This window comes from Epinephelus moara, chromosome 2 (assembly GCF_006386435.1).
Source record: "Epinephelus moara isolate mb chromosome 2, YSFRI_EMoa_1.0, whole genome shotgun sequence".
Taxonomy (NCBI): Eukaryota; Metazoa; Chordata; class Actinopteri; order Perciformes; family Serranidae; genus Epinephelus; species Epinephelus moara.
This window is the reverse complement of record NC_065507.1, coordinates 21,123,289-21,141,522: the sequence shown is the minus strand read 5'-3', so window position 1 is coordinate 21,141,522 and position 18,234 is coordinate 21,123,289. Positions and strand designations below refer to the sequence as shown.

The window sequence follows — 18,234 nt, the reverse complement described above, 5'->3', positions numbered from 1 at the left end:
AGGCCACAGGATTTAAACCATGCTGAATTAACAAGACAGTCTGTAGCTAGCTGGTGTGATTCCAACATGAAAGTACTTTAAAAATATGAAATATTGTAAGAAAATCCTTTGGCTAACAGGTAGGTTCGAGACATTTTGGTATCTGTGACCTGGACTGAATGTTGCTGGCTCAGAGCAACCTGACCCTGCCGGAGTCTAGGCCACCAGGAGAGAGACAGGCGCACATAAGCCGGTCTGCAGAGGAGAGAAACCCAATCACCCCCCTCTTTCTGGTTCACAAAATAGGCTACAGCGAGGGAGGGAGGCGAGGGAGATGAGACAGAGGAGGAGAGAAACACTGATCGGCTGGAAGGAAAGGAGTTTGTGAAGAGGAGGTGAGAGGTCAGTGAAACTCAATCTGCTGCACCTCAGGTGTGCGACCACAGAGGGAGAGTGAAGAGACAGACATAAATGTGTCAGTTGTCTTGTCAGGGAGAGACTAAAAAAGCGACATGTGAGAGAGACAGAGGACCACATGCTGTCTTTTAACACCATCTGTATGTTCAGGGCCACTTAACCTCTTTTTATGCACTGTGTCCCAACCCAGGGTTTAGCATCAATAAATAAACAACCTCTCTGCTGCTCGCTCTCTGCATGGTCAGTAATTATACCCAACTATTGGAAAAAAGTGACACCAGATCCCACGGAAAGCTACTCTGTGTCAGTCATTTCACTTTCAATAAAACTTTAACCATGCCTTTTAACAGCATCATAAAGTTTCTATCTACAGGACTTTACCTGCCCGGTCTCTGAGTTTCTTTTTGAGGCAAAGAAGGCTTTTTGATGATGTCGTTTTAGTATAGGCTAGTACTCGCACACAAAATACTGTATGTAAAATAGTGTCAAAAACATGGCTAGTTTGTCTAGAAAACATCTGTTTGGAAGCCAAGAACCGTCGTCCTTGCAGTTATGTTTTCAATGTCATTACCTAAAGATCAGCTCAAGAATACAAAGCTCATTTTCTCATAACACATTAATTTATGTCAATTCTCTAACAAGATCATTCATTAAGAGAAAACAACCCTTTGTTTCTTGAGATCATGGGATAATTATGTGATCTTTATTCAATTTTCTTAGTGATAAATTATCTCATTATCCTCCTGAGACTCCAAATTTTGTTTGGTATGCATTTTCAATTTCCCCTAGCTATTTGAGATTAGTAGGACCTGAGAAGTTTAAAAAAAACCTAATCATTGTCAGTGATAACAAGATAAATAAATTAAGCCCCAATGTCCTCAAATGAGATGATAATAAACTCCCAATGTCCTTCAACAAGGTGATGAAAAATTACCAGTGTTTGCAAATGAGTATTTTCTAATTAACAGCATCTTAGTTTGTCATTGTTGCTAAAATTGTGCAAATTCATCTGGCATATCAAACTACAAATGTTATTAATCATGAATGAACAAGTTTCAGCCATAAAACGTGATCAGGTTTTGGACGACGTCTACGTTTGTGTTGGATTCGGCTGCAGACTGACTTGGCAGAGATGGCTGCCATCTTGTTTTTACATGGATTAGTGTACTGTGCTCTTACTACCACTAGATGGCACAAAAAGTGTCCACAAACAAGGACAAGAGGCCTATGTTAAGCAGAATGAAGTATAAGATCCTGTAAACCCAAAATGTAATGATCTCAGGACGTTTTATTGATACAGTTGTGTGTTATCACAAGAAAATTTATCTTGAGATAATGAAATATTCAAAGGTATACTCTGCAGGGTTTTGTGATATCAAGATAATGGCATAAAAAATAATTGGAAGCACAGCCTTTCTTACCCTCTGAACATCTTAACTACAATATGGAATATTAATATTTCATATTAAACCATACTAACAACAAAGTGTACCAAAGGGAAATTATGTAACCTTTAGCAAATCAGTTAATTAAGTGAATGAAAAGACGCAGATGATTCAAAACTTTCTCCCTGCTATCAATTAAAACAAATTCATTCTCTTTGCTAATTCCTGTTTCCAAGTAAAGTACAAGTAAATTAGTCTGGCTGGGGCATCAGTTATGATTATAGTGAAATATGGAGTCGAAGATGAAGATGTGAAGCACAAAGGAGAACAGAGCTCCAGGGTAAACACAGCAGAGACAGTCTGAAACAGAGACCAAAGCAACACACAGACACATAGCAGTGATGATGAGATGCTCCAGGCTCCATCAGATCAAAACAAACTGCTCAGATTTGGATTCATTTGGCTACTGGCTTTGTTCAGACCTCTCTGACTTTGAAAAAAGGAATCAATGAACCAAAACAGAGGATTGTTGCTTTTGGAGACTGTGCATTCATTTAAGACAGGATTAAAGCAGCAGTAAGTCTGTCTTTCCGTGTAGTTTCTACAGGACTTCTGATATGCAAAGAAAAGAGATTTTAGCCATCCACAACTGTAAAAAATGCTTGTGCTTACCAAACCATAAACTGGTCCTGTGACATCGATGGTGGAGGGAGATGACACGACAGGTTGACCTAAAGCCAAATGCTTCTCTTTAGGTCAAAACAACCCTGACCTCTTTTATCTGGACGCTTTGATGCAGCAGAGCCTTTTCATCCTTTGCACTGGGCTTTTTCAGCTGAGTACCACTGCTTATATACAATCACTGGCCACTTTATTAGGTACACCTGTTCAACTGCTCATTAACACAAATAACTTAACAGCCAATACTGTGGCAGCAACTTAATGCATTTAGGCATGTAGACATGGTCAAGATGACCTGCTGAAGTTCAAACCGAGCATCAGAATGGGGAAGAAAGGTGATTTTAGTGACTTTGAATGTGGCATGGTTGTTGGTGCCAGACCAGCTGGTCTGAGTATTTCAGAAACTGATGATCTACTGGGATTTTCACAGACAACCATCTCTAGGGTGACTGGTTCAAGATGATAACCACTCGTTACAACCAAGGTCTGCAGAAGACCATCTCTGAACCAACAGCACGTCCAACCTTGAAGCATAGGGGCTACAGCAGCAGAAGACCACACCAGATGCCACTCCTGTCAGCTAACAACAGGAAACTGAGGCTACAGTTCACACAGGCTCACCAAAACTGGACAACAGAAGATTGAAAAAAACGCTGCCTGGTCTGATGAGTCTGGATTTCTGCTGTGACATTCAGATGGTAGGGTCAGAATTTGGTGTAAACAAGATGAAAGAATGGATCCATCCTGCCTTGTATCAAGGGTTCAGGCTGGTGGTGGTGGTGTAATGGTGTGGGGGATATTTCTATTATATTTCTTGGCACACTTTGGGCCCCTTAGTACCAACTGAGCATGGTTTAAACACCACAGCCTACCTGAGCATTGTTGCTGACTGTGTCCATCCCTTTATGACCACAGTGTACCCATCTTCTGATGGCTACTTCCAGCAGGATAACGCACCATGTCACAAAGCTCAAATCATCTCAAACTGGTTTCTTGAACATGACAATGAGTTCACTGTACTCCAATGGCCTCCACAGTCACCAGATAGAGCACCTTTGGGAGGTGGTGGAATGGGAGATTTGCATCATGGATGTGCGGCCGACAAATCTGCAGTAACAGTGTGATGCTATCATGTCAATATGGACCAATATTTCTGAGGAATGTTTCCAGCACCTTGTTGAATCTATGCCATGAAGAATTAAGGCAACTGTGAAGGCAACCTGGTACTAGCAAGGTGTACCTAATAATGTGGCCAGTGAGTGAAAATGTATTTTAGTGTCATTTACACCAAGCAGATTATACGGAGCACAATTGAAGACTGAGGATATGAAATTTGAAAACTGACTGTACAGTTTAAAAACATCTATATCCTCTATGTGTTAAAACTGGAGACACTGGTATTGTTATCTTGGCACCATGGACCAAGGGAAAACGTGATTTCCTTCTTCTCTGTTTCAGTCTGAGTTTGCTCATTACACATTTCTATTTCACACATTTCCATCTGTAGTGCAGGTGAAGGACCTCACATTTATCTATAATTAGCTGCTGTCTGCTCTGAGGCCCAGTGAATAGACAGGATATGAGAGGCTGCTGTGCACAGCTGCAGCCAAGGCACAATTTCATTTTAAAAAGCTGTTTTATCCCCATTCAAATCTGAATTAATGCAATTAATATACTGCGCCACATGAGAGAGAGGAGGGGTGATCTGAAGGTAAGGTGCAATGTCTCATGAGAAGAGAGAAAGAAGAGAAGACACATGATTGTAGCGACGCTGACATCATGACAGTGGATGAAGTGAAGTATAAATCATGAATTTTGGACATTAACAAAATTTTATTTAAATGTTATACATAAAACTTTAGTTTTTGTTCCTTTTTTTAAATTCAGCTAAACAAATATTTATATATTGTATATTTTATAAAAGAAACATTTCAAACGTTTTAAATATTAATATTTCTTATTTACAATTCAAAACAGTACAGGAAATAATAACAGTAACAATGCAGTTTCAATCATAAAAATGTTACAAAACATATTTTGTCTTTTTTTTTTTGTTTCCATTTGAAAAACGGCAAGCTGATATTTCCAGAACGTTAGCAAGGATACAAAGTAGCAATGTGGAGCTGCTCTACATTCAAACAGGAACTGGAGGTGCGTTCAACTCTTCAGATGCTTCATTAGTTAAAAAACCTGTAATCCAATTTTTTTTCTTCACATTAGTCATCTTACAAGAACTCTCGAAATAGTTTAAATGATGTTCCACAGAAAAAATGTAAAAACTGTCATCAAAATGCACCAGAGAGCTTCTGTGTATGTTACATACATAGCTGAACGCACCTCGAGCTCAGTAAGGTCACTGTTCTCTAAAGGGACAGGGCTGTGGAGAGAAGGCGCATGTTGTGTGGCTGTGTGCATGTGTGTGTGAACATACGCACAGTGTGTATTTGTTTGTGTGTGTGTGTCTGTCAGTATGCAAGCTGATGAATCAGTCGGCAGGGCGGGGGGGAATCCATATCATGACACATGGATCGAGTCTCTAAAACCAAAACAAACAGTAGCTAACAGTCCAGCAGCCTGGCCACTACTGCAGATAGTCAACGTTCAACGACAGGACTACAGACTATCACGACCACAGTCTACACACTTCATCCCTTGTTTTCTCTACACTCGCCAGCAGTCACAGTTCCACTAGCCCGCTGCTCCCTGCAGCAGGAGACAACTACAGTCAGAAACAAGGAAATGAGCCACTCTAAAGCCTCGAAAGCCTTTTATGGGGGGGGAGGAAAATGTCCTCCCTGGCACAAAGGATATCTTGAGAGTCTATTGGCCGTTCAGTAGGCGCTGTGACGTTCCGTTCCTGGTTGTCTTGTGTGAGGAATCTGCACAAGGGCAAGAATAAAAAGCTTGCATTGGAACAGGGAAATTCAAAAGGAGATTAAAAGAATACTTCACCTGCAAAATGACCATTTGTATCACTGTGTGTTGACTTGAATTTGTAAAGAAAACCCCGTTTTTACCACATGCCTCAAAGGTGAACAGAGAATCCAAAAAGGAGAACATTCTTCATTAACTGAAGTAAATGAGGATTGGGTTTAACAACAGCAAAACTGTGTCAAAGTATCCATTTACAAACCTTCACACAACTCCTGCAATATAATCCAAGTACTATTTGTTGAGTCATACAGACAGTACTTCCTAAACACGTGCATTGCCAAAACACACACGTCAATGCCAACACATTCTCACTCTGGCCTTGTCACATATTGACATTTGGTCATAGACTTACCACGTCTACATACGACGTGCAAGGTACCCTGGGTGCGTTGGTTATTGACAATGTGACACCTAAGACACACCGTGTCAAGCTCAGTTTGTAACATGCATTGTCTTCTTTCAAGATACACTTCTGTTTTCACAGGAAATTTAACGTTTACATACAGTCTCTTTCAAAATAAACGCACTACGTTGGTACAACACTGCGAATTGAGGTGTTTTTTCCTTCAACAACAAACACACATAGTTTGGTTTAGGAAAAAAGAACAGAGTTTGGCTTTAGAATCTTATGGGACGCAAACAACGCTCTCTTGGGTTAAAGGCGGTGTTTGTTGGACCCATGTACCACACCTCCCACGCCTAAGTCAGACTTTCGCCGCCTTGACTTTCGTCCTTGTCCTGCGTGTTTCCCCCTTACCTTGCCGGACGCTGTTAAACTACAATGGCAACCGGCTGCGTACCATACCGAGGTTAAAGGCAACTTTTTTTGTTGATTTCTAACACCGCAAATCACTGCCAAAGTGCTGCATTTCGACAACTTCAGAGTGAGACCGGGCTCTCAGTACAGTCTCACGCTCGGCCGAGTGGTGTGCCTGGGCACATGAATGCACTTAAACTCTGCTTTTAAGTGCAGAAAGTTTGTAAGCTGATGTTTTGATAGTTTTGCTGTTGTTTAACATGGTCCCCCACTGACTTCAGTTCACATATTCAACACAACACACGATGAGTAACAGATAAACAAATGGTCATTTTCCAGGTGAGCATTCCTTTAAGTATCGAGACAAGCACTTTAGTTTTGGATAGCTTGGCTGACAAATGGAGAAAAAATAAAGTGGGGTAAGCAGGTAGCAAGGTGACAAGATGTCTTTTCTGAAGGAATTTGATGACATGACATACCGGTCTTAGACAGAGTGGACAGAGAGCTGTTAGAGAGAGAGGAGGTGCTGGCAGCAAGAACACTTTTGTGTAGCTGTAATGAGAGGAAACGTTGGAAAAGAAGTCGAGGAAACTGAGGTGAAAACATGAAGCTGATACACATGAAAATGTCTCATAAAATAATGCACAGGAAGAGATGATGCTCTCAATGACATGCAAGTCAATAAGGAAAAAAATGTGGTAATAACATAAGTCTGGACACTCATTGGTCATTGCATAGTGAGACCTGCTCATTCATGATGCCAGACAGCTCAGTCAGCATGTCCCGGTAGTGAGCTCTCATCTCCTCCTGGTACTCCAGCTGGTCCTCCTTGATCAGACGCTCATTCACATCCAAAGCCTGACCGCAGGCTTCTGCAAACTGCCTGCAGGGTGCAAACACAATTTTACAGATTGTTAATCATGCCATTGAACCCACCTTTAATGATCTACGTATGGATTTATTTTTATCTATATACCTGAAGATCTCCTTGAGCAGTTTCACCTGGTTGTCTGGGTATTTCTTGGCATTCTTCTCCTCTAAAAACGCCCTGGCATAGGCCATGGGCCCTGCGTTCACCTAGAAAGAAGGACATCAGGTGAGACAAAACAAAGCACCTAAATTCATCCAGAAATCTTTACTTTGGAGGAATCCCCACCTTGACGCTGACACTGCCCTGCAGTTTCAGCTGCAGACGGATCATGTCCACCTCCTCCATGTTGCAGAGCTGGTTGAGCTCCGACACTTTACGTGACATCTCATCGATGGCTACCTCAATCGGGTTCATTTCAGTGCTCTGCTGCTCCACTACCTGGATACGCTTCTTTAGGTAGGGGAAGCTGGAACTCGCTGATAAGAGAGAAATAAAAACCCACTGCTCAGGTAAACTCTACATTACAGTTTCCTTTAAGGTTTTTTGTTCTTGTTTGTTTGTTTACACCTACTGGTCAATATGGTGCGTCTCTTGCACTGCTCCTCCACATCTCCGTGTTTCTTTCCTGACAGAGTGAATGGCGTCTCGAACACAAAGCGGTTGATGTTGTGATGTCTCTCAAAATCTGTCCTTTTTTCCTGTTGTTCTTTCTCATCAAAGTAGGGCACCACGTACGTCACCTGGATGTAAGCAAACTTGGGGTCCAGGTCTTTAGGATTTACCTGTTTTTAAAGAATAGTAAGCACGCAAAAGTGAATTTATAATACCACAACTTCACCAATAACTGACAATAATAACAGCTTAATTTTTAATATCTTCAAAACTGGCAAAATTCTGTCAGTTACCTTATTGGAGTCCTGGATCATCTTGACATTATCAGCTCCAAACTTGTCTGAGTAGAGCTTAAGTAATCTCTGGGAGATTTCCGACAGCCCTGTCAGCTTCGGCTCTTTGTAGATGAACTCTTTGCTCTCCTCCTCCTCAAAGAAACCCTACCAGAACACACACACACACACACACACACACACACACACACACACACACACACACACTAATGAGCAAAGCCTGATACATGTATGTGTGGCTGTTTTTGTTTATGCATTGCAAATGTAATATTTAGATGCTGTCACAACACGCTGTATAGATGTGTGATTTTATGTTGCCCCCTAGTGGTATCTTAAGCCATTTTTGTACACGCATGTTAGAACAGCTCAGCTCTAACAGGGTGTCAGTGTTAAGTTTGGGTGGGACAGTTCAGAGGTCATAATCAAAGCAGCGTTGGAGGCAAATGTCAAAGGAGGATGAGGTTTTTGTAAACAGATATCTTCCTGTCCACTGTGGCTGTTTGACATCAGCTCTTCTTAATGTTTAGGGAGGTAAAAACGTCATCGCTGAAGATTAAGGGAAGTAAAATGGACCACAGCAAGCTTGACACAAGCCCTTCAGAGGGTAAGAGCAGCAGATGTTAATAGTGGTAGAAGGAGAAGAGAGGTAAAAGTGGTTAGCACTGAGGAAATGGAAAATCAGAGGCATACAAAACTTACCGCGATCTTGATATAGAATATAATATAAAAAAAAACAAAGGAAGAAAAGATCAGACAGAGAAATTAAGGAAACTGACTCAGCAAAAAAAATCTGGTCTTGCTGTCTTTCCATCTCCGTGCCTCATCGACAAGACGCACAGTATCTTTCTCCACCGTTTTCAAAGAGGGGGAGGATTTTATATTCTCCTTATCTGCTTTTTTATCTTTCTTCATTTCAGAGCTCCACTGCCTGCATGGAAATGCTATCCCCTCATTAACAAATATGAAAGTGTGTCAAGGATCCAGGTTCTTTAAAAAGAAGCCTAAACTGCACAGCGTTTCTTCACAGAGATAATTCAGGGAAACGTTTTCAATGCAACTTATTTTTGGTTGGTTTATTTTGCAGAGATCTTTTGCCCTTCATACAGGACCTATACATTTATTTGTAAGGTAAATTATAACATATATAGAAACATTGGGTACCAAGTTCAGTCTGTCAAATCAGTCAGTGGTATTACTGTTGTTCTGCTGTGGTAGAAGCAATGTGTGAGTATAAATGTGCCCATGCAAGTGTGTGCTGTCTGCAGCCATAAAGTGTCACTCACCTGTCCATAGAAAGCTACGCGGTAGTAGCGACCGAAGAGCCGCTTTTCTGAGTTCACCACCTCAGTCACCTTCAGATAGGAGCGATGGATGTCGTAGTACAGCTCTGACAGCCTCTGTGGGCACAACAACACACATGTAAGGTTAAGCCCGGCACATTATGCACACACACAAAGAGGGGGAGGGTTAGCAGTTACCTTGAAATCCCTCCTCTTTTCAAAGACAGCAATGACAGGTTTGTTGATGTCAGCGATGAGCTCGTATCGCTCTGATTTCCACAGGTAGTCCACACACAGCTCCAGCTGCTCTACCAGAGTGTCCTACACAGCGCAGAGGGAAGCATGTTAGAGAGAGAGACTACAACTAGGGATGAGAATTGAGATGCTTTTATTGATACCAATGCCATTATTGATTCTGCTTATTAGTTCAATTATTCATCAATTCCCTTGTTGATCCCTGATCAATTTTCTGTAGGCTTACACAGGTTTTCAGCCTCAGTGCAACTGTTTTATTATCTATCTATCTACCACACTGTTCACTGACCTCAGTATAGGGCGTGTCTTGTGTACCAGTGTCTTCCTTCATGGCACCCTCCTCCTTGACATTGGGGCTGATGCACATAAATGCTGCCCAGCCCATAGAGAACGACGCTGGGGTTTCAAACAAGTGACATCGAGGCAGGTTAGCGAGTGAAAATATATCAACTTACTCTACAGTTATGTTCAGCTTGGTAACATACAGAAACACAAACATTCTTGTATCAGAATACAAGATGTGGTACTGTTTCACAGTCGAGCATTCATCATAAGTCGTATCATTTTTGCAGACTAAATTAAAAACATCAAATGTGAGCGTGCTTCATTTCAGATCTCAGTGACGCTGGACATCTCATCCAGTGAGACTTAAACAGTGAGGGTCAAACAGTGGCAGTAATTAGTGAAAACCTGACACAATCTCATATCATGGAGGCAAGAACAGTGGTCCTCAAAACATTTAACTGCAGAGTATATAAAGAGTGTAGAAAATTTCATCCAACACAGGAGTGGTTAGGATTTGAAATGGCCCCTAAGCCAATGTCCCTTCAATCCAAACCTATTCACCCCTCAGAATCAACCCTTCCACCCAGTTGCAAGAGGTTTAAACATGTCAGTGCTCACCCACTCCCTCCCACACTCCCTTGTCTTTCCATCCTTATTGTCTGAACTCACAACCCCACCACCCAGCAGGCCCCAGGCGCACACACTCACTGTCTTGATCTCGGGAGGTAGTTAGTAAGGAGCTACAGTTAAAGACAGGGCTTTCTTCAGGGGACACACTGGACATCCTGGCCTTGTCAGCTCTCCAGTAGCCTGTTTGGTAGGAGGGGAGGAGGAGGTTTACAAAGTCCACTTGCTTTTGCCTTTTTTGCTCAAGGACAAGGCGCATGAATCGGCTGAGCTGCTGGCATGCTATGCTAGCTACTGGCGCACAGGCTCGGTGCATAAAGTGCATGCAAAAAGATGTTAGATATGTGCAGCAGAAGACAGACACATGCCGTGGTCTAAACGAGGAAGCATACACACTGAAGAACAAACAGATTTGCAGACGTCGTGAAAGGAAATGGGATTGGGAAAGGTATTTAGATGCAAACGCAGATCTATATGACTGGCTGTCAACATGGGATTCCATCTTCATTCCCCATGAGTTCCTAATGAATGCCCTCCACACACAAAGACACACTCAAGTCACCAGCGTGCTCCCTTTCAGGCATGCACATCAACCCCCATGATGATATGAAGGACTGATGCCTGAAAGTTTTAGTAATTTGCAGAAAGCTGCATGTTAGTGGAGAGAAAGAGATGTTTGCTGAGTGACAGAAGATGGCTGTGACTGAACTTTCTGGTTAGAGGTCACCATGTCTGCAAAAATGCACACACTAGCAGCAACTTTGAATATTTGTGCATACACACATGAACCATGCTGCAAAATGTAAAGTCGAAGCAGCAGGATGTTTGCACTAACCTCTCCTCTTCAGTGATTCAGCGATCAGGGCTGAGATGTGGATGTAACACATGGCAGCCTGGAGGAAAGTCAGGTACATTACCTTTAAATTGTATTCATTCTTCAATAAAAAAGCAATTTGTGAAGCATGTGAAGTACAAGCACCCTGAAAAGCATAACATTTCTAACCTCTGAGAGGTCACCGTTGCGAACGTGAACCTTAGCCATGCTCTCCAGCCAGGTGCATCGAAGCTCGGGGGTGCTGGCGTAGGAGTTGGCCAGGCTGTACTGGAGATCCACCAGCATCTCTGGATCCTTCTCATGCTCCTTCATTTGGGCCGTGGCCATCAGAACCGTCCTGATCCGTTTGGTCAAGTCTTTCACCTCAGCAGGGAATGGTGTGTTCTGCAGAAAACATGTTATGATGAACATTCATTTTTTTAGACTAAAAAGCAGAATGAAATACCACTATAAAGCATAAAGCTGTGATATAACCCGAGAACATGTCATACCTTGAGTGGTGCATCACCGTTGGCAAAGTTATTGATGATAGCCAGAGACTGCTGAAATCTCGAGCCTCCAATGCCAGCATCTGCTATCAACTGGCTCACTGCCTTGATAACCTGAAGTGGAAAGTATGAGGTCTGAACAATGTCATGCTGAAACCACGATTCACAAAACACAGCACTAAAATGATATACTTGAGATATACCTGCAGATGTGAGCGGACTATAGACTTGCCCTTGGTAAACTCAAAGTTTTTCCTCATGAAAAAATACAGCAGGGCAGCTGCCTCCGTCTGGGTGGAGCTGGAGCGATGATTACAGCACTTGAGGATCTCGTAGCACAGACAGCCACACAGGTCTGCCTTACCCTGGAAGAATGCATTGGGGAACTGCCGGCAGAGATGAGGATGAAACCACACATGAGAAAAACAGTTTCAATCTTCACTTAGATGTTGTATGTTTACATGAAGCTTGCTGCACCTTTTGTACAAAGAGCCTGAGTCCAGCGAAGATATGCCGTAGAGTGGCGGTTGATTGGTTGATCTGGAAGAAGAGCAAGTAGGTGTCCAGCACCTTCTTCATCAGTGCATTTTGCCCTTCATCCTGCAGCAGCTGCTTCTGTATGGACAAATGTAAGAAAAAAACAGACAACACATTTTACTGTCAAAGTATTTTTTTCTGATTGAAAAGTTTTCATGCAGTTTTTAAGATTAGAGATTATTCCAGCCACCAGATGGCAGTAAAGTAGCACCGGCTTGGTTTTAGAACGCCCATAAAATATGTGCATGATTTCCTTTTCAGACTTGTTTTGTTAATTCAAATGATTGTGGCAGAGAAAACAGCTGTTTTTATTAAGAAGCAGAGAGAAAATGTGATTTGAAAACTCCCTGTTCAACTTGATAGTTACAAAATGGATCTCTGTTAACTGATTTTAGTTGAGGAGAGTAATATGAAACAAAGTACAGCCAAAGGTATGTTAGAAAAAGACATCTGACATAGTATACACCTTAAAATGGTGCAAAAGCTACATATTGAATTGGATTTGCAAGCATTTATATGTAATAGTCAAACCTAAAACAGTCCAGAGCTCAGATTGACAATATAATATTTATGAAATATACTATGATATCCACAGGCTAATACAATAAATATTGTATATACAGCACATAACTATGGTGGCCAGCAAGGACAAATACACTACAAATGCCCAAAATATTTCCATTAAGGTAAACGTGCTGCAGCTTTTGAAACGATGCCAATTTAAAACACATACAAAAATCCAAAAGCAACAGGAACAATGCAAAGTCAAAAATGCAACTGCTCCAGGCCTTTAGGGGGAGTGCTAGGTGGAACAGCTTGATTTTCAACCTGAGCGAGAGAAACCAAATGAAAGATTGTCTTTTACAATACTGTAAAAGACTAAGGCCAAACATAGAAGAGAACATGTACCTTATATGTTGTATTTTTTACTTTTCTTCATGCTTCAAAAACACACACTCTCATGTGGCCCCTCTCGTGTCAAAAAAATCAGTCTATTACAGCTCAGAGTTTGTGCTTTTTTTTTTACTTTGCATCATTTCATTATTTGCAGCATGTATTGGCGTAGTTTGAGAAGCTGCCGCACTTTTTTCCAAATGGAAATATTTTGGGCTGTTTTCAGCCACCATACACAACATAGATTGAAACTGATTCCTCTAAACAAAAGAAAATAGATGACAGACATTGTAAGCGTGTGGTGTGTGATGTAGTTTCAGGTTGCAAAAGGACCACAGACCTTGTGATGGTGGACAAAGAGCTCCAGTACATCCAGCACAGTGAGGGCCACCTCAGTAGACAAGTTTGCCTCAATATCTGTCGGACTCAGGGTATCGCCGTCCTGAATACTCCCATCTGGAAACAGAAAATCAGATATAAATAACTCAAATCCCTCACATTACATTCATCTCCATCAAAATGTGTGTTTGTGTGTTACCTGTCTCCATCATCTGCAGCAGCTTGGGGTTAGTGAGAGCATTCTTTCCCCTGATGATGGGCATGGTTTGGGAGCGAGCGTGCCGGTGACCTTCCCCTCCAGATGATGCCATCCTGGAAGCAACAGCCGGTATTAGCAGTTGGCGGCAATCATGGTTCAATCACATGTTTTATCTACTTGTTTAAATTACACTGCAGCAAATGTGCCACAAAACTGTAGGTCAACCATCTCTAGAGATCTGCACATATTAGTTGGCAGGTAAATATAAATGGCGTCCATGTCCCAAGGACATGCTGTTATTGGGAGTCTATTAAACATATGGGAGTACAGAGACAAAGACTGGCAAATCACACAAAACACTGCAGGTATGAGGAGGGGCATGCCGAGAACAAAGTTACAGTCTATAACATGGAAACACACAGTGGTCATATCAATGATGAATTTACACAGGACAAGAATGTATTCATATAAATCAAAGTGTTGTAGGTTGAAAATAGTGTGAAATTTCTCACTATTAAGGAAAATATTCACATTTTGGGCCAGACATCGTAAGTATTGAAAACAATTTCAGTAACCAAAGACTCTTTAAATAGATTAACTCTGTCATCGTGGCTGAGGTGCTTTCCTGGTGGAGGGTGATTACCATTGTGGGAGGAGGCTTGAGGGATGAGAGGACTGGGAGGGGTGGTTAGAGGCCTTCAGGGTGCCATTGGCCTGGGTGGACTGGGCCAGCTTTACTGCCGCTGCTAGCTTCCTGTTCACGAGCCAATCACATCACAGCTAAAATTAGTTAGTTAAGTTGAGACCATCACTGTTTAGCGTCCATCATTATCATCATTAGTCAGGTATGTTTACTATGTGTGGCATGCTAATAGTCAAGCATGCCTACAATCAATAATAAATGCAGCACTATATTTGCACTTTTTGTGACCTTGCTGCATATTTGTAGCAGCTAGGTCACATGTATTCCTGTAAGGCTAAATGAGATAATCAGAGCATACAGGATCTCCAATTTGAACTGATGAGAGCGGCTACAGTCAGAGAGAAAGATCAGCTCATAAAGAGAGGGAGGTCAGCCAGATGGAAAGGTTAGTGGCATAGCAGAGTCAATGGTTTTAGTTTGCCATTAGTAGAATATTGTATAAAGGTTAATATCAACTCTTGGTAGAGTGTTAGTGGAGAGTAGAGGGTTGAGGTCAGCATTAACAGTGGACAGTTTGGAGCTTAGGATGTATAGATGTGATGAAACTGAGCTGCAGCACAAATCAGCTTAGTAACAGACAGATGTCCAACGTATCATATTCCTATGATGCTTAAATGAAGCTTGATCGAAAACGACTGCCAGTCTACACAAAGCAAATGTTGCCTTGGCCAGCCAAAAGAAAGGGGACACAGCGACTGTGTGAGCCAATCAACACAACCGCCTCAGAGCTCATTCAGCGGCAGGTGGAGCCCTGCCAGTCATGAGGCAGCAGGGCGTGCAAACAGAGGGCTACAAGGTCGACATGCAACATCACTGAGGCAAATGTGTTACAGGATGTAAAGAGCAAACAGAACTAACATACAGTGTCAGCGTGAATAATGCAGCATAATACAGAATGCGTTACTTGATGCAATAGAATATCAATAAATGTGCAGTCACACTGACGATCCATTCACGGCTGCGGCATGCAGAGAGGGGGGAGGGCATGAGGCAAACACTGAGGTGGAGACTACAACAGCAAGGTCAAACATGGAGAAAACATTACAGTTCATTGTTATTGGTTTGTGTCATGTAGTGTGCATATGCATGGGTGTGTTTCTATTTTAGTTTAAATCTAAAATATGGCTTAAGTTAAGGAGGTGGGCTCCCTGCACCAACAGAGATACAAACAGTTAAAAGAACATCTGGGTTTTAAAGTCACTGACAAACCTTGTTTCTTAATCAGCTTCTTATGGGTGTGGGAACCATATAAGAACACACATTTACATCAACACATAAAACCACATCCACACATTCCCCAATGAAGCACATGAGCAGTTTTTGTCCGAACTTTTATTGCTGCTTTAACCATTATTAAAAGTCCAGATGAAATGAAAAATGCCTTTTAACCCTTTTATGCCGGGTTCACACTACACTATATCAACCCGATTATAGTCCGACGCAGCTTAGTGTCGTACATGATCATCCATCGTTTCATCTCATCATCTCCAACGCTGTGTCTGGGACGCATCATGACATCATGACAGAGAGTCTCGCATGTTTGATTTTATTTTTGTCGATCACGACTTCTCCTGTCACAGCTGTCACCTTGACCAATAGGAACACAGAGCGATCTGCTGTATGGACAACTGTATGTCAACAACATCCCAGCTTAATTGATGTATCCTCTAGGGACGTTACCATGCAGAGTGAAAAAGGAAAAATGATGGCGTGAAACAGCAGAGGCACTTTAGCAACCCACTGAGTACTGCCATTAGCATCAAGCTAGCAAAGAATGCTATTTCTTCATAATAGCTAAAGCATGCCTTTATTTATTTATTTATTATTACCTCTGTATTTTTCTATTTTTACTTTAAATCAGCTTGTTTGCCCTGTTAAATTTGATGCATTGCGCCGTCATTTCAAACTCAACATTCCCTGTAGCTGTTTAAAATTAAAAGCCCTTATAACTTTTTGAGAGAATCCCTCCATTTTCTAAACAGGCTTTTATTGTGAAACATTTGCAGGAACTTGTTGTGGAGGATTCAGTGACCTGCATAGTTTGCATGTGGTACTTCAAATGTAGCTCCTGCCATCTGGTGGCACTTTTCACGTTACTACAACAACATTTCGGCTGGCACATGAACAGACACTGTGACTGAAATAATAGTAAAAGTAATAACAATAGGATGAGAATAAACCGATGACATCACACATGTCATGTAAGACAACCAGCGACGATTGGTTGTGGACCAAAGTGTAGTCTGTTTTCTCTGTCGGCCAAGTCATGGCATGATTTTATGACTCCACAATCACCTAATCTGACACAGTGACTGTCGGAACGGGCAAAAATGTCACGTAGTATGACAACGATAATGGATGTAAACATCAGCGCCAGCTTGACCGGTGGAGCTGAGGAACAGAAGCTAATGCTGGCTGGATAAACCAGGGAGCAGCCAAGCCGCAGCAGAAACTAAAGGCGAATCCTGCCGGTTGTGGGTTGAACGCGGGGTCACAGACACAGACAGAAATACGTATTCCTGTCAAATACGGCGGCCAAAGTGCTCCGCGGCACGGCTTACACAGCGACCGAGAAGCCCGACTCCAGGTCCAAGAAGTCTTCGTCGGTATCATGACTGCCCAGAAATACCAGCTGAGCCGTGGCAGCACACAGGTATGTGACGTGTCAGAGGAGAAACAAGCAGTTCACATTTCAACAAACCTCACCGCACTTTAGGGACTGTTCTTTACTTATGAAAGGACTATTCTTTACTTGTCAGGGGAGGAGGGTGGCTGGTTGATTTTGATTTTATTTATTTATTTTATTTTGATCCCCCCTATGTTAATCACTTATTCACGCTGTTTTTGAAGTATGAATAAGTCAATAAGTAATTTATTCCATTGAAATATCATTGATGTATTATAGAAAAGTGATTTATCTTTTTATAAATGACAAACACAGAGTGTAGCAAACACAGAGAAATAGTCTGACATGCTGTCAGTGATAAGCTGCTGGTCATCACAGTCCATGATATCAACTAATAACAGGAGATGTCAGATTCTGCCCCTACATTGCATGTTATTATTTTATTCTGCTTTATGTTTATATTGCACAGCGTTATGATAAACTTTATTCCAGACTCAAGTCCATATAAGATACATACAAACACACAGACAATGTGTGATTTTGTTGTTGTTTGTCTTTTTATTTTATTTTTGCCAGTGCCATACAGTGGTCTTTTACAAATTTGAAAATACTGTAAGAATGTCACTTTTATAGAATTGGCTTCTTTATTTTATAATATATGATTAATGTCTACATCAACAAATGTTAACCATAGAATAGTATCAAATCATATCGAATCAATCAACAAATGTTAACCATAGAATAGTATCAAATCATATCGAATCATATCGGTCCTACACTGTATCGAATCATATCGAATCGTTCTGTATTAAAAATATATCGTTTTTGAATCGTATTGTAACCCGTGTATCTAGATACGTATCGAATCGTCTATCACAGAGAGATTCCCAACCCTACTGTACATCGATCAAATATTCAGATTCACTGGGAAACACATCATGGTACAGAAGCTAAAGACCTTCAAACTTTCGTTTCATTGGGACTTTAATATTATGGAGAAGTATTTAAAATTTGAAACCAAGTTTCCAGAGGCTTCAATAGCTGAATTGTTGTCTGGTAGGCTGGATGACTGACTGTTCTCTGAGCTTGCTGGCTGGCTACACACTGCTAGTGTAATTCATCACTCCTGAACTTCAATGGGTGCCCACACTGACTCAGCCAGGCATCAAAGAGCGAACAGAGAGAGACACTGAGACAGACACAGGCGTAAGACTGTGAATCCCCCATGGCCTGGTAT

The 18,234-nt window shown here is 41.6% G+C and overlaps 1 protein-coding gene across 5 annotated transcripts in view; it reads right to left on the bottom strand.

The window, feature by feature from the left end:
• Window positions 1-4,323: 4,323 nt before the first annotated feature.
• The window catches only part of dock10 (dedicator of cytokinesis 10), an 82,573-nt gene continuing 68,662 nt past the window's right edge, over window positions 4,324-18,234 (bottom strand). For 2 of the 5 annotated variants that reach the window (XM_050064062.1, XM_050064070.1), the window contains 18 exons: window positions 14,312-14,422; window positions 13,669-13,781; window positions 13,471-13,586; window positions 12,177-12,314; window positions 11,903-12,085; window positions 11,703-11,813; window positions 11,380-11,595; window positions 11,212-11,269; window positions 10,458-10,559; window positions 9,754-9,860; window positions 9,408-9,530; window positions 9,213-9,326; window positions 7,930-8,076; window positions 7,596-7,806; window positions 7,310-7,500; window positions 7,130-7,230; window positions 6,898-7,036; window positions 4,325-5,341 (listed from right to left, as the gene is read on the bottom strand). In XM_050064062.1, coding sequence (XP_049920019.1) covers window positions 5,294-5,341; window positions 6,898-7,036; window positions 7,130-7,230; window positions 7,310-7,500; window positions 7,596-7,806; window positions 7,930-8,076; window positions 9,213-9,326; window positions 9,408-9,530; window positions 9,754-9,860; window positions 10,458-10,559; window positions 11,212-11,269; window positions 11,380-11,595; window positions 11,703-11,813; window positions 11,903-12,085; window positions 12,177-12,314; window positions 13,471-13,586; window positions 13,669-13,781; window positions 14,312-14,422 — 2,329 coding nt within the window. In that variant the 3' untranslated portion in view covers window positions 4,325-5,293. Of the gene's footprint in view, window positions 5,342-6,632; window positions 6,706-6,897; window positions 7,037-7,129; window positions 7,231-7,309; window positions 7,501-7,595; window positions 7,807-7,929; window positions 8,077-9,212; window positions 9,327-9,407; window positions 9,531-9,753; window positions 9,861-10,457; window positions 10,560-11,211; window positions 11,270-11,379; window positions 11,596-11,702; window positions 11,814-11,902; window positions 12,086-12,176; window positions 12,315-13,470; window positions 13,587-13,668; window positions 13,782-14,311; window positions 14,423-18,234 lie in introns of all 5 variants that reach the window. The other 3 variants (XM_050064079.1, XM_050064086.1, XM_050064095.1) reach the window with 2 other exon arrangements.